Raw genomic sequence first — 16449 nt, forward strand, 5'->3', positions numbered from 1 at the left:
CTTACTCTTGCTGATTATGTGATTACTTCCACTGTTTACTACAGCTGTTTACAGTTACTACCACCGTTTATCCACTTACTCTCACTGTTTACACAGTTTTACTTCTGTTTACCCATTACTGGTTACTACTACCCATTTACTTGGTTACTCTTGCCATTTGCACAGTTACTCCCATAGTTTATGAAGTTACTCCCGCCGAGGGACCAATAGGAACGCGTCTGGAGGCGTCTCTGTCCTTCACATACGCAGGAGGGCAAACGGGTGCCAGAGGTGCCCGTCTAATTATTAACAGTGCCTGCACTGTTCTTGGTTACTCTGTTCTTAAGAGTATAGCATAACTTGGAAGGAATTACCAAGTTATTCCTTCCATTTGCCTGTTTACTCCTGTTCTTAATCCCATTATTTCTCCCATTTACCTGGTTACTCCTGCTGTTTACCTGGTTATTCCCAACATTTACCTGGTTACTCCCTCCATTTATGTTGTAACACCAAACGTTTACCCTGTTACTTTGGCCATTTTATAGTCTTCATGGTGTAGTGGCAAGACGTTCGCCTGGCATTTTGCGAAGGCTTTGTCCTGGGTTCGTATCCCAGGGAGAATTTACAAATCCTTAATCCTTAACTGTAGCCTCTGTTTAACTCAACAGTAAAATGGGTACTTGGTTGTAAAAATGATTCTTCACGGAAGTCATATTCCAGGGGAACAATAGGATTAAGGTCTTGCCCGAAATGCTACGCATACTAGTGGCTGTACAAGAATGTAAGAACTCTTGTATATATAAATAAATCAAATTTACCCAGTTTTTCCTTCCATTTACCTGATTACTCCCACCATTTAAGCAGTTACTTCTGCTATTTAGTTGGTTATTCCTGCCATTTTCCTGGTTATTTCTGCAATTTATGCAGTTATTCTTTCCAATTTACCTGGTTACTCCTGGCATTTACCTGATTGTTTTTCTTGATTAGTCCTGCCATTACCCATTTACTCCTGCCTTTTACATGGTTACTCCCTCCGTTTACTCGAAAACAAAAAATGAGAATTCATTCAGTTCAGAATTTGGATTAGTGGGCTCTTTGCATAACTTCAAACTCCAAATCCATTTAACAAAAAAAAAAAATTTACAACTGGATTGTCCATCATAAATTAATTTTTTCCGAGTTTAAATCCATATCTTTTACCCCACTGTAAAACTTGGAGAGTGCTACATTAGGCTTGTTTTCAAGCCTGTTCTAGGTTTATGAAGGTCCTCACTAGGTCATCTTCTGACCCTTCTTAAGATTCATCCTATAGTGGTAGACTTATTCCTTGGTACCAATTTACTATTAGGGAAACCAAGATATTGCATATGAGTAAACATACCCAAACTGTCTTGCCTTGTACAGGAATTGAACCTAAGACCAACTGATTGAGAGCTGACTGAACTAACTATTTTATAATGTAGACTTCTGTTTAAGGATTACTGCATTTTTACATGCTCTTATTGACAACATATATTTAAATCACTTCTACTTTATATTGTACTGTATTTTTTCCCCAGGAAATGGACTGTATAGTGAACCAAATGATCCAAGTAGCCGACTACCTTGACTGGGATGTTACCGAGCTCAAACCAGTGAGATAATTATGTGTTTATTATACCCATACAGTACTTATTATACCCATACAGTACCTATTATACCCATACAGAACTTATTATACCATACAGTACTTATTATACCCATACAGTACTTATTATACCCATACAGTACTTATTATACCCATACAGTACTTATTATACCATACAGTACTTATTATACCCATACAGTACTTATTATACCCATACAGAACTTATTATACCCATACAGTACTTATTATACCCATACAGAACTTATTATACCCATACAGAACTTATTATACCATACAGTACTTATTATACCCATACAGAACTTATTATACCATACAGTACTTATTATACCATACAGTACTTATTATACCATACAGTACTTATTATACCCATACAGTACTTATTATACCCATACAGTACTTATTATACCCATACAGAACTTATTATACCATACAGTACTTATTATACCCCCCAATACAGTACTTATTATACCCATCCTTTTGTGCTAAGAAGCTGCTATTTAATGAGTAGAATTTGCAAAAAATTAATTCTCTTCTGCAAAATTTAATTTGAACTCTGCATCTTAATCCTTGTGAATTTAACCATTCTTAATACTAAATTTTAATAAAAAAGAGGAGGTTAATTCAGTAGTGAATAGAGCTCCTTAAGAGAAATGTACAGTAAAGTATATCAATATTAATGATTGTGTCCACATTCATTTCTAGCTGTCTTTTCTTACATTAATAAAACTTTGAACTAATATAGATCCATCTCTTTCATTGTATACAGGAAGAATTGCATCAACATATTCCATATTAAATATACAGTACAATACTTCATTTATTTCAAACCAAGTTCATACCCTTCTCCAATATTGTCAACTTCTACCACACACCAGGTTCGTACCCTTCTCCAATATTGTCACCTTCTACCACACACCAGGTTCGTACCCTTCTCCAATATTGTCACCTTCTACCACACACCAGGTTCATACCCTTCTCCAATATTGTCACCTTCTACCACACACCAGGTTCATACCCTTCTCCAATATTGTCACCTTCTACCACACACCAGGGTCATACCCTTCTCCAATATTCTTACCTTCTACCACACACCAGGTTCGTACCCTTCTCCAATATTCTTACCTTCTACCACACACCAGGTTCATACCCTTCTTTCTCCAATATTCTTACCTTCTACCACACACAGGTTCGTACCCTTCTCCAATATTCTTACCTTCTACCACACACCAAGTTCATACCCTTCTTTCTCCAATATTCTTACCTTCTACCACACACCAGGTTCGTACCCTTCTCCAATATTCTTACCTTCTACCACACACCAGGTTCGTACCCTTCTTTCTCCAATATTCTTACCTTCTACCACACACCAGGTTCATACCCTTCTTTCTCCAATATTCTTACCTTCTACCACACACCAGGTTCATACCCTTCTCCAATATTCTTACCTTCTACCACACACCAGGTTCATACCCTTCTCCAATATTCTTACCTTCTACCACACACCAGGTTCATACCCTTCTCCAATATTCTTACCTTCTACCACACACCAGGTTCATACCCTTCTCCAATATTGTCACCTTCTACCACACACCAGGTTCGTACCCTTCTCCAATATTCTTACCTTCTACCACACACCAGGTTCGTACCCTTCTCCAATATTCTTACCTTCTACCACACACCAGGTTCATACCCTTCTCCAATATTCTTACCTTCTACCACACACCAGGTTCGTACCCTTCTCCAATATTCTTACCTTCTACCACACACCAGGTTCATACCCTTCTCCAATATTCTTACCTTCTACCACACACCAGGTTCATACCCTTCTCCAATATTCTTACCTTCTACCACACACCAGGTTCATACCCTTCTCCAATATTCTTACCTTCTACCACACACCAGGTTCATACCCTTCTCCAATATTGTCACCTTCTACCACACACCAGGTTCGTACCCTTCTCCAATATTCTTACCTTCTACCACACACCAGGTTCGTACCCTTCTCCAATATTCTTACCTTCTACCACACACCAGGTTCATACCCTTCTCCAATATTCTTACCTTCTACCACACACCAGGTTCGTACCCTTCTCCAATATTGTCACCGTGTCACCCATCACATTTATAGTGTAACTCATATTCTCATGCACTTAGTGTTTTCTCTGTGGCTTTACAGATTCTGAAAGACATGATGATCGAGATAGACTATGATAATGATGGCACAGTGTCCCTTGAAGAATGGAAGAGAGGAGGGATGACCACAATTCCTCTACTCGTGCTCCTCGGGCTCGACACGGTAAGGATAGAAAGTGTAGTAATGCTCAGATATTGGAGAAAGGGGAAATGTGGTGCTGGTGAATAGGATAGAGAGGGGGAAGGTGGTGTTGGCGAGTGGGAGGGAGGGAGGGAGGTGAAAGGTGGTGTTGGTGAGTGGGATGGAAGGGGAAAGGTGGTGGAGAGAGGGAAGGAGGGAGGGGGGAGGAGGAGGAGATTAATTTTTCATCATAGCAAAATTAGTTGCAAATTTAATTGATTAGTACTGCTTTAAAAAAAAATTAAATGTAAATACAGGTATATTTTAATAGATGCCTCTTTGTCCGTTTCTGTTTTGTCAACAAATATGAAACAAATATGTTGAAGTTCATCATAATTAGATTATATGTTATACTGCATCCTAATAAGTATAGGCTCATCCAACCTTAATAAATCTTTGAAAGGGAACATACTTCCAAAGAAGTTATTAAAATATAGCAGATCCAAAACTTTTGGTGTGAAATTTTAACCCAAGAAAAGATTTTTTAATATAAATTTCACCTTAGAATTATTAGACTTGAAATCCCACACCGTGCTCACTTATTGTTGACCAGACCACACAATAGAATGTGAAGGGACGACAACGTTTCGGTCTGTCCTGGACCATTCTCAAGTCGATTGTCGACACAATCGACTTGAGAATGGTCAAAGACGGACCGAAACGTCGTCGTCCCTTCAACTTCTAGTGTGTGGTCTGATCAACATACTTTAGCCACGTTATTGTGACTCATCGCCTGCACCGTGCTCACTTGTCATTGAGTAATTTTATTCTAATAGTAATAAGCTGTCTTTTCATGGCAGTTATCTTTTTATTTGTGATAGTTTCTGTTAACTGGTGGTAGTTAGAAACAACATCTCAAAATTGTACAGAACTTGAAGGAAGATGGGAACCATGTGTGGCGCCTCAAACACTTCAGCAAGCCGGCCTACTGCAACTTGTGTCTAAACATGTTAATGGGTCTTGGCAAGAAGGGGCTGTCTTGTGTCTGTGAGTATCATATCTTAGCATATAATTATCTTCTTAAATGTTGTTTATACAGTACAGCAAAACCTAACAAATCTGGTCTCTAGTGTGTCAGTCAAGGTCTGATTTGGTAATCTGAGGAATTTTGAGTTTGGAATAATATTCCTTTTTTGGTAATTTATCACTTAATTTTCTAATAGAAAATGATAGAGCACATCTTTGAATACATTTATATACAAATAATATACAATACTGTATAAACAATGATTTGATTTACATATAAATATATATAATATATATACTGTACTGTAGTACAGTGGTACCTTCGTTTACGCTGTTCCCAGAGACACGTCGTCATCCAAAAATTTCTCAACCAAAATGAAGTTTCCCATAAGAAATAATGTAAATTGAATTACTCCAGTTCCATCCCCAAAAATATTAACTTAAAAAACAGTGTTGAATGAAATGAAACACTATTTTCTGGATGAGACCAGGAGACTCCCCAGAGCTATCTAGGCTGATATGCTAATGCCAGACTTTGGCATCAGTTATGTGTATGGAGTTCTGTGTTCCAACCGGGAACCATGAGCCAGAACCCGGGCCCCTCAGAAAAGCATGGGATGTAATGGCTTATAGAAACCTCTTTGTGGTTGGAAGCATTCTATGTCTGCCATCGACCAAGTCAGGCGCCCAGAAAGATAAGCGTACCAAAACAAACCCCCTATGTTGGTGAAAATTGCTACAAAAAACCGAACATGTGGATAAAACTTCCCAAACGAGCAAACGAGCATGATGTCACATGTCTCTGCGCAGCTGTCTGAGCAGCTCCCCTCTCCCGGGAGTGGAAAGGGGGAGCCCCAGACCCCCATGCCGGCTATCCATCCTTCAGTTCTGAAGCTGGACATCAAAACACATGAAAAACTGCCGATCGGGAAGAGGGAGGGATGCTGGGGAGCCTCCGGGTCTCGCCCAGAAAATGGCGTTTCATTACATTCAACGCTGGTTTTCTGGGGGGGAGCCCCTTTGGCTCCCTGGAGCTGATTGCCCACAGGAAAATTAGAGGGACTTACCCGAGAAGCGGTCGTTGCTCACTCTTCAACCCGAGATTGAGACAACTGGCTGCATCCGCCGACCCAAAGCGACACAGGCTCGACTAGGCCCAGGAACGTTCATGAGGTAGCGCGGAGCCAAGACCCTCTTCAACCTGCAAAAAACCCGGCGCCCGAATGTCAGCCCAGGACATGTTGCCAAAGACGGCAGCAAGAGCAGCGAACTTATGAACGTCATGGGCACAGGGACAGACCCAGACTGGCTAGCCTTATTAACCTTGCGGATGACCTGGGAGACCTGCACCCGCGAACAGGGTAGGAGGGAAACCGGATCAACCCAAAGTGTGTCCCCTGACACAGAAACTGTGGCACGCAAATAACTGCGGAGGGCTGCAACCGGACACAAAGGATGCTGCACCAATGGCCTGACCAACCAAGAATCTACAACCCAAGGACCCCTCCAGAAAGCAGCCGTCTCATTCTTTGCCAGAAAAGGAGGAGACGGCTGCAGACGAACAAACCGATCCCCACAACTGAAAGAGCAGAAACCCCTGCACTGGAGGAGAGCATGAAGCTTACCAACCCGACCCCAGAGGCCATTGCCAACAGAAAAAGAGCCTTGGAGAAACAATCCTGAACTGAAGGGGCCACAACAAACCGAGGAGAAGAAAGATAAGAGAGCACTGTCCAATGACCAGGATGCCTCAGGCGACGCATGAAGGTGAAACAATGCATGAGACAGCTTGCGAAATGGTGCAGAAATAACATCAATACTGAAAGCAAGCTGAAGTGGCTCTGCCAGCGCTGCACGATACGAGGTGACAGTGTTAGGCATAAGGTGACGGTCCTGGAACAACTAAGAGAGTAAGGACACCACCATCCTAACCAAAAGCGAAGTACAACGACGACGACACAAGAAGAAATGGAAGGACCGCCAGGAAACTTCGTACTGCTGCCAAGACGAAGCCTGCAGGTGGGACACTAACAAGGAAGCCACCTGATCACCATAGAGATGATAAACTCGAGTCAAAAATACCATACGCGAAGACTCGAGGAGAAGATCGAACCAGCCACGTGACGTTCCGGTCCAATCTCATGGAAAAGGCGGAGCCACGGGAAAACCTCCGGGTTCGGACACCGAGCAAAAAGTGCCTGAAATCGCAGCTAGGTCAGCCACCACGGGGCCAAGAGGACAACTCGTCCCTGGTAAGTCTCCAAGTGAGTCAGGACTTGGAGCAACAGCTGAACAGGGGGAAAGAGGTACAGGAACCCCCACCTCGCCCAGTCCTGCCGAAAGGCATCTACCCCGACTGCCTCGCAATCGGGGAAGGGCGCCACGTACTGGGGAAGGCGCTGCGACCACGCCGACGTGAAGAGGTCCACTTCGGGGCGCCCGAATATCCGGCAGAGTCAACGGAAGGAGTCGGCGTCGACCATCCATTCCGTGGAGAGGGGAACGAAACGGGACAGGCCGTCGGCCAAGACGTTGGACACACCGCACGTGAACTGCCAGGAGAGCCAAACCCCGAGAACTCGGCAGACAAGTCACTTGAAGCGACCAGCGCCAAAGAGCCAGGGACCACATCGAACCCCCTCGGTTCAGACAATGAACCACTGAGGAGCAGTTCGAATGGAGCCGGATCGTCAATCTGCGGGCAACACAAATCCTCCGAAGGGCAAACCACACCGCCACGAACTCCCGCACCGTGCTGTGAGCTCAACGGAAGGATGGACCCCACCGCCCCTGGCCGGCCTGGTGAGCACTGGTCACAAAGCCTCAGCAAGAGACGACGCATCTGTGAACACATCGAGCGAGAGCTTGGGCAGGCGCCAAGGCACTGAACCCGGAAAAACCCGAAGAGGAAGCCGGTGTCGCAGCAGCCGACACAAAGCCCCCCGGGGTCGAACCCTGCGATCGCGAGAGAGGCAGAAAGTACGTCCCCGCAGGAACCAGTACAGCCGGCAAAGCCAAACCCGACCTCAAGCAACCACTGGGCGACCTGGGAGCCCCCCAGAAACAGGTGCAAGCTGGACCGCAGCCAAAGGAAAGACTCAGGAAGAAGAGACAAGGAAGCAGTCCAAGAGTCCCACACAAGCGAATGAGCGTCCCATCTGCTGCCCTCCCATGAGCGAACCTGGGAGGGCAGCAGATGGGACTTCCTCCAGTTCACCAAGAACCCGAACACGGCGAGCTAGGAAAGACCCAAATCCCTGGCTAGCAGACAATTGGACCGGCCTTGAGCCCAAACCAGCCAGTCGTCGACGTAGGCCAACACCCAAACACCTAAAAGATGCAGAAGGGCCACAACGACCTGCATGAGGTGTGTGAACACGCAAGGTGCCAGGTTCAACCTGAACGGGATACAACGAAAGCGGTAACGTTGATGCCCCACAACAAACCCGAGCCAGTCCCTAAATCCCGGATGAATCGGGACGTGCCAATAAGCGTCCTGGAGGTCCAGGGACACCATCCAAGAACCCGGCTCTAACAGGAGCTGAACTTGAGACAGCGTAGTCATCTGAAAGGAGGGGGCAATGAACCCAGGGGTTCAGACGGGAAAAGTCCAGAATGAACCGCAAGTTCGCACAATCCCGATTTGCCACTGGAAACAGATGGGAAACCCATCTAAGGGACGACATCGTTTCGACGATGCCCAAGTGAACCCACTCCAGGATGTTGACCAGACCACACACTAGAAGGTGAAGGGACGACGATGTTTCGGTCCGTCCTGGACCATTCTCAATCAACTTGAGAATGGTCCAGGACGGACCGAAACATCGTCGTCCCTTCACCTTCTAGTGTGTGTGTGGTCTGGTCAACATACTTTATCCACGTTATTGTGACTCATCGCCTGCACTCCAGGATGACTCAACGGAGCACAGGAGAGGAAGCCTGTCCCGTCAGCCCCGAACCTCCCAACCCTCCAAAGGGGGAGGGGCCACTCAAAGCCACCGCAGGCCGAAGGAAATGACCTGAAACGCCCATAAATCGTGGGACCAGGCATGAGCAAACAACGCAACCCTCCCCCCCCCCCATCACCCCGACAATGGGACGAACTGGGAAAGGGAAGGCGCCCCTTACAAGACCCAGAACACCGAACAGGGCGAACATGGCGCCGACCAGCCGAAGGTGGGTGCGAAGGCAGAGCCAAACCCGAACCTGGCACCAGTGGCCTACCACGACGAATGGAACCCTGAGCCCTGGCACAACCCCTCTGGGAAGGATCCCCCGGAGGGGGGAATAGCAAATCCTCAGCCACCTGCACAGCCGAAAGGGTGGGAACCTGCACATGGAGCTGGAGCCAAGCACACGACCACTGCCTCTAGCATCAGCCTGAGAACTGAGGGTGTATAGCCGGCATGAGGGGTCTGGGGCTCCCCCTTCCCCCTCCTGGGAAGGGGGGGGGGAGCTGTGCAGACAGCGGCGTGGCGACGTGTGATGTCATGATCATTTGGTCGTTTCTTTTAGGGGAGTTCTATCCACTTGTTTGGCTTTTGGTAGCAATTTTTCACCAGAATAGGGGTTTGTTTTGGGATGCTTATCTTTCTGGGTGCCTGACCCGGTCAATGGCAGACATAGAATGCTTCCAACTACATGGGGGTTTCTATAGACCATTGCTCCCCTTGCCTCTCCTGAGGGGGCCAGGTTCTGGCTCATGGTCCTCGGTAGGCCCATAAGAACTCCATACATACATGACTGATGCCAAAGTCTGACATTAGCATATCAGCCTAGTAAGCTCCGGGAAGCCAAAGGGGCTCTCCCCAGAAACACTTTCATATCTGCATCACTGGTTCTGATTTTCCTTTCAAACATTTCACTGCCTCTGTTATGTGGCAGCCAGCCAGAACCAATCGCATAGTCGCAAGTCAGTCAAGCATTCACAGTCAAGACCAATCAAAGGCAGTCAAGCTTTCACAGTTGTGGTAGCAACCAGTTAGGCAACCAGAGCAAAAAAGTAGCTCAACGGGTCGTATCCCGAGCGAACCGTTGAAGAAACAGGCCAACTCATGGAAACAGAAACCAACGTAGCCGGCCCATGTAAGGAAAACAACGAACCGAAACAGAAGCCAAGCGGGCCACCAGTAGTCCAACATGGCGACAAGTAGCCCAACATGGCAACAAGTAGCCCAACTGGCGACAAGTAGCCCAACCGGCGACAAGTAGCCCAACCGGCGACAAGTAGCCCAACCGGCGACAAGTAGCCCAACCGGCGACAAGTAGCCCAACCGGCGACAAGTAGCCCAATCCGGCATGCCAGATCAGAACGGAAAGAAAACGAGCAGCGACGAGACACAGAGCGGAGAGAAAAGAGAAGAACAAAGGAACGAGAAGGCCAAAAACCCAGAGGCAGCCCGGAATAGGACCCACAAGCCCTAAAAAGGGCCCGAGGGAAGCCCCACCAAACAATGACAGACGTACCAGTAAAACGGGAAGGAGCAAAACCGTCCCAAACCTTCGAGAACACAGAATCAAACACAAAGGACGAAGGCACAGAAAACCCAGTCGCACCCGAGACCAAAAGTCATGCAGAACCCCAAGAAGAGGGGGACATGACGGAGAAGCCCCGTCCCGGGAAAAAGGGGGCGAAGAACGTAGAAAAGCACCCACCGACAGGACAGAAACAACGGGCATAATGGACAAGGAACCGAGCCCGGGGAGAGGCCGATGCCCAATACTCGTGTGGAGAGGGGAAAAGGAAAAACCCCACTCCACAAAACCGCAAGCCCCGCCCAAAGGGGTAGAAAGACCCCGGCGGGGACCAACGGGGCCTAGCCCCTCCACGTCAGCCCCATCCCAGCCCCGGGAACCCACCCAGCAAGCCCCGAGGCCGAGCTGTCCCCCCAAAGCCCCAGCCTCAAGAAAACCGGGGCAGCCGTGAAAAACACTAAGGAAGGGAGCCCACTGGCAGACTCTTACATCATGGCTGGAGGAAACAGGCTCGAATGCCCCCGTTGCTACTCCGGAAGAGGAAGTCCCCGAGACCAACAGTCTCTCAAAACCATGGAAGCCCCGCCCCGACCCCGAACCCACACACGGTAACGACCCGGATGTAGGGAGGAAAGGGAAGGGACCCGACAAGACCACCAACGAAAACGGGGCAGCCTCGGGGCTTCCGGGGAGCAAACAACTAGCGCGTTGCCACTGAAACCCAAAGAGCAATGCCCGTGCAGCCTGCACCCAATTAGTCAGCATAAGACTGGGTAACCGAGTCACAAACAAGTAACAAAACTTGCAGGACCCCGGGCCGAAGGTGTCACCGACCCCACAGGCTGCAGACAGAGGCAGAACCGTGAGAATCACCCCCGAGACAAGGGGACAGAGCAACCCTCAAACTCGCCCAAAGCGAGGGGGGGGGGGGACACCAGGGCCACACCTATCGGGCCCCACACTCCCCCTAAGGGTTTCCCAGGGTCCCGAGCGTTTACTATAAGAGGACTCGCGCTCAGGTAATCCCAGGCAGGGTACTGCTAACCGGTGCTCATGGCTACCAAACAACATGCTAAAAGCTGAACCCCCGGGACGTGTACATTCACAGGGATCTAGCAGGGGAAACCACCGGAAGAAGGAAGAGCATGACACAAAGGGGGAAAGAATCAAAGGCAGAGCCCCCCACCAGGAAGACAAACAAAAAGAAAAAGAAAACCCTGCAAGAGGACAGCGTACCCAGGCGGAACAGAGCCGGCCGCTATGATTGGTGAAGACAAGCTGCACAGTACCCTGCGCCCCGCCAGTGCAAAACTGCCCCTTACCCTAAGGCAAACAAGGGAGACCCCCTAACCCCCTATCACACAAAGGGCGGCCGAAAACCGAGCAGCAAACGGCCTAGCAGAAGCAGGACCCAAGGAACTTGTGGAAGGTAACCCCAAGCCCCAAGGGCAGTACTTACAGGGCACCTAGGGAAGGGAACCCTAGGCGCATGCAGCCCGAATACTGGAGACTCACTCCTGGCTCATGCACCACCTAGAAGACAGACACCACACTCTAGGTACAGTGCTGAAACAACTATTGGAGCCGGAGCACACAACCGGTGCCTATAGCATCAGCCGAAGAATTGGGGTGTGGATCGCTGGCGCTGTAGGTCTGGGGCTCCCCCTTCCCCCTCCCGGGGAGGGGGGGGGGGCAGACAGTGGCGCGACGACGAATGACGTCATATTAGTTTGCTCGTTTTTGTTTGGGGAGTTCTATCCACTCGTTCGGCTTTTGGTTGCAATATTCACCAGAATAGGGGTTTGTTTTGGGACGCCTACCTTTCTGGGTGCCTAACCCAGTCAATGGCAGACATAGAATGCTTCCAACCACACGGGGGTTTCTATAGGCCATTGCTCCCCTTGCCTCTCTGAGGGGGCCAGGTTCTGGCTTGTGGTCCCTGGTAGGCCCATAAGAACTCCGTACACATGACTGATGCCAAAGTCTGACATTAGCATAATAGTCGGGTGAGCTCCAGGGAGCCTCCGGGACTCACCCAGAAAATGGCGTTTCATTACATTCAACGCTGCTTTTTTTTCTACCTTCTAGCTTTGGCATATTTAATGCCTCTAACCTCTTGTCTTTCAGTTCCAGAAGTCATTTAGTTGCATGTCTGCACCTTTTCCAGTTTGTTGATGTGCTTCTTAAGATATGGGCACCATACAACTGCTGCATACTATAACTTTGGTCTCACAAAGGTAGTGAACACTTTCTTTAGTATTTCACTATCCATCTACAGTATTTAAAAGCAATTCTGAAATTCGAAAGTGTAACATAGGCTCCTCACACAATGTTCTTTATGTGGTCTTCAGGTGACAGAAATATATCTAGAATCACTCCTTGATCTCTTTATCATTATTTTTTACATCTTCTTCAGATAACTTTAGGGTGTGTATGGCCTATTTTCTCTTGTCAAGTGGAGCAGCATACTTACTTTGTTCAGGTCTTTTTGAAGGGCATTTCTCATCTTCACTAGTATTTTGGCATCTTCAGCAAACATGTTCATAAAATTCTGTATTCCTTCTCATAGCTCATTTTTTTAGACAAAAAAAAATTACTGGTGCAAGGGCTGAACCCTGTGGTACTCCATTTGTGACATTTCTCCAGTCTGATACATTGTCTCTGATTACTGCCCTCAGTTTTCAGTCAGAAAATTTTTCAGTGGAGATAGAGCCTCCCTGTCACTCCTCCAGTATGTTCCAGTTTCCAGAACAACCTTTTATGTATGTAGGACCCTGTTAAAAGCCATTTTGTAGGTTCAGATAAATGCAGTCAACCCAACCATATCTTTCCTGTAAAATCTATGTGGCTGTATCATAGAAACTAAGCAGATTTGTTACACAAGATCTTCCTGATTGAAAAACCATACAGTCTATCTGTCTGCCTGTTATATCATTTCTCTCCAGGTGCTCTGTACTTATATATAGATGTTTAAACAAGTTTGAGTGATTTGTAGGCTACCACTTAAATTAATAAACTATTGATATGTAACATTGCATTTAGATATTCTTCCTACTTTTTGATGGAAAAAATATATACGTAACATATATATCTATGCACTGACTGAATTCAATAGAAGGTGCAAGCCCCTCTGCAACTTTTAATATGTTTTGCAGTTTGTAAATACACAGTACATGAGCGGTGTGTCCAGCGAGCACCCGCATCATGCATCGCAACTTATGTGAAGAGTAAACGAAGCTGCCAGTCAATGTTACACCACTGGGTGGAGGGCAACTGTCCTGGCAAGTGCTCTCGCTGCAAGAAAACTATCAAGAGTTACAATGGCATCACTGGATTACACTGCTGTTGGTGTCATCTAAGGGTGAGTGTAACTTGTATCTCTAAAGTATTGGGGGCTTTCTCTTAGCACTGCTGATGTCTTCTCTAAGCGAGTGTTATTATTGCAGTGTCTTTTCTGTGGAGAGCCCCTTTGGCTCCCTGGAGCTATACCAGGCTGATGTGTATGTATTAGACCCTGGCAACAGTCAATCGATGGAGTTCTAGCCTTCTGGGGACCACGAGACGGAACGTGGGCCCCCTTGGAGAGGCACGAGGAGCAATAGCATATAGACACCCCCATGTAGTTGGAAGCAGTCATGCCATCTACCAGGTCAGGCACCCAGAAAGGTAGACATCCCAAAACAAACTACAGCTGGTTAAAAATTGCAAAACGAAAGCCGAACGAGCAAGTAAAACTCCCTTGTCAGAAAACTACCAAACAAGCATGACATCACCATAGCCACAGTGCCACTGCCTGCGCAGCTCCCCCCCTTCCCTGGGAGGGGGGAAAAGGGGGGGGGGGGCCCAGACGTCACATGCCAGCTACCCAACCCCAGTTCTGGGGCTGATGTGCTGAGCAACGGTCGTTCAACTCTGACTCTGATCCTTGAGCAGTGCTGTACCTTGTGGAGGTGTGCGAGCCAGGTGTAATTCAAGAAGTACTGGGGCTGCATGTGCCTAGGGTCATCTTTCCTAGGTCCCCTGTAAGTATTGCTCTTGCAGTTTTGGATTACCTTTCACAAACTGTTCGGGGACCACCTCCGCAGGGTTCTTTTGCTGCTCGGTGATTGCCCGCCCTTGGGGCCAGCTGGGATTTTTTCCCTACCACTCTTTGGACTTGGGTAGGTAGGAAGTAGTATCATCGCTGGCTGGGGTGCAAGGTACTTTGCAGCTGTCTTATAATATGCATAGTGACTGGTTCTGTTCCTCCTGGAGACGATGTGCTTTTGTGGGGTGTTTCTTTTGTTTTGTTTTGTTTTGCCTGGTGGGGGTCTACCTGATGTGGCTGTAGGACCACTTGTATTATTTTGGTGGCCCTCCGCTAGGTTCCCTGTGATTGCACACATTGCAGGGGTTCAGCCTTTGTTTATTTGTTTGCTTGGTAATTCTGGGATAACTGGTTGGCAGTACAGTACAACCTATATTCAACGCACTATATGGGACCAACAGTTGGATTCGTTACAATAGGTGACCTTCAAGAGGTGTTTGCATCAGTGTCTTTTTTTTTCTTGTAAACAATAAAAATGCATTATTATATTATATACTGTACCTATATATTACTACTATACTAAAAAATACTGTGTTAAGTTGTTATTTACTTTATTGTTGGAGTTATGTCCATCTTGAATTCTCATGGAGTTGTGAATGCTGTACAGTAAATACGTACTGTACTGTATTATGCCATGAACACTGTATTGATAAGTAGATCTGCTATATGTTGAGTACTATAATACAGTTTAGGAGAACTATTTTACACTAAAATTACTGTACTGCAACCTTAATTTTAACACTAACACTATGTACTTAAATTTAACACTTATTTTAACACTTTCGCACTCTCCGCAAAGGTCACTCAGCCAACCGAATGTGCGCGCTGCGTTTTTATCGCTTAAGCGTAAAAACAAAAATGTGTATACTCTTTTTACTCTTCTGACCTTAGTTCTCATGCTACGTATTTCATTTTGGTACCAACGTGTTCGCAATAAAATTCTCTAGAAGAACATTAGTAAAATAAGTCACGAAACATATAGGGATACCAGCACCAAATAAATAACTACGTAGATGACTCGCCGTGAGCGCCCATCAGCAACAAAATGTTTTTACTCTTGGGATTGTAATCAGCTCCACACTTGTTCTACAGTGTTAATTTTGGTATCAATGGACTCGCAATGAAATTCCCAACACGGTGATATGAATATAAGCGTAGAATAATGATGCAGCCCGCCCGCAAGAGTGTGGGAAGTGGTGAAATTGTTACCCGGTATCGGTGACGGGACGACGCACGGCGCTTTGAAAGTTTATACTTATTTCACTCTCATGACATTAATTTTCTATGTACGTCATTCATTTTTATGTCAATGTGTTCGCAATAGAATGTTCTATGTGCCCATAGGTAAAAAATATCAACAAAGCGTAAGTTAGAATAGCGACAAATATAAAACAACGCTGGAACATATCAGTGAGCGTCAAACACACACGAAATATTTTTACTTTTGTTATGTTTGTCAAGATTATACTTGTTGCACACAGTTATTTTTGGTTGTATATTGATCGGAATAAAATTCCCTAAACAGACATATGCATATAATACATGATATGGGGGAAGAATTACCAGTATAAACGGCTAAAGTCACCCACCTGCAACCCGTTTGGGACAAAATACCATTTGATCGAAGTTATCCACACCTTTCATGAACTTATTGTACCATGCAGCCTAGTGGTGAGAAAGAGAGCCTCATAGCGCGCAGTTTGAAACAAACCCAAAGTAAATCGGATAAAAATTGAATTTTATACAAATATTTTAAAAGTAGACATAACTTTATGTCCACTATGCGTTTACGTTAGACGAAACCGAACGCGCTGGCGCGTCCAGATAGCGCGAAAGTGTTAACTGTACACTCCACACACGATGTTCTTAGATGTATCCTTATCTGTCCACCCTCACTCATCTTGTTTCATCAGAGAAAATGTATATAAGAAGATTTCAACACATTAGCTAGCTATTCACACTTCAGCCTTTAAATTAATT

General features: G+C 46.3%; 1 protein-coding gene across 1 annotated transcript in view; it reads left to right on the top strand.

Moving 5' to 3' along the window:
• The window catches only part of Dgk (diacyl glycerol kinase 1), a 222674-nt gene that overhangs the window by 139496 nt on the left and 66729 nt on the right, over nucleotides 1–16449 (top strand). The window contains 4 exon segments of the mRNA XM_069318563.1: nucleotides 1539–1613; nucleotides 3804–3923; nucleotides 4811–4928; nucleotides 13538–13743. Coding sequence (XP_069174664.1) covers nucleotides 1539–1613; nucleotides 3804–3923; nucleotides 4811–4928; nucleotides 13538–13743 — 519 coding nt within the window.

The sequence above is a fragment of the Procambarus clarkii genome, chromosome 90, assembly GCF_040958095.1.
Source record: "Procambarus clarkii isolate CNS0578487 chromosome 90, FALCON_Pclarkii_2.0, whole genome shotgun sequence".
Classification (NCBI taxonomy): Eukaryota; Metazoa; Arthropoda; class Malacostraca; order Decapoda; family Cambaridae; genus Procambarus; species Procambarus clarkii.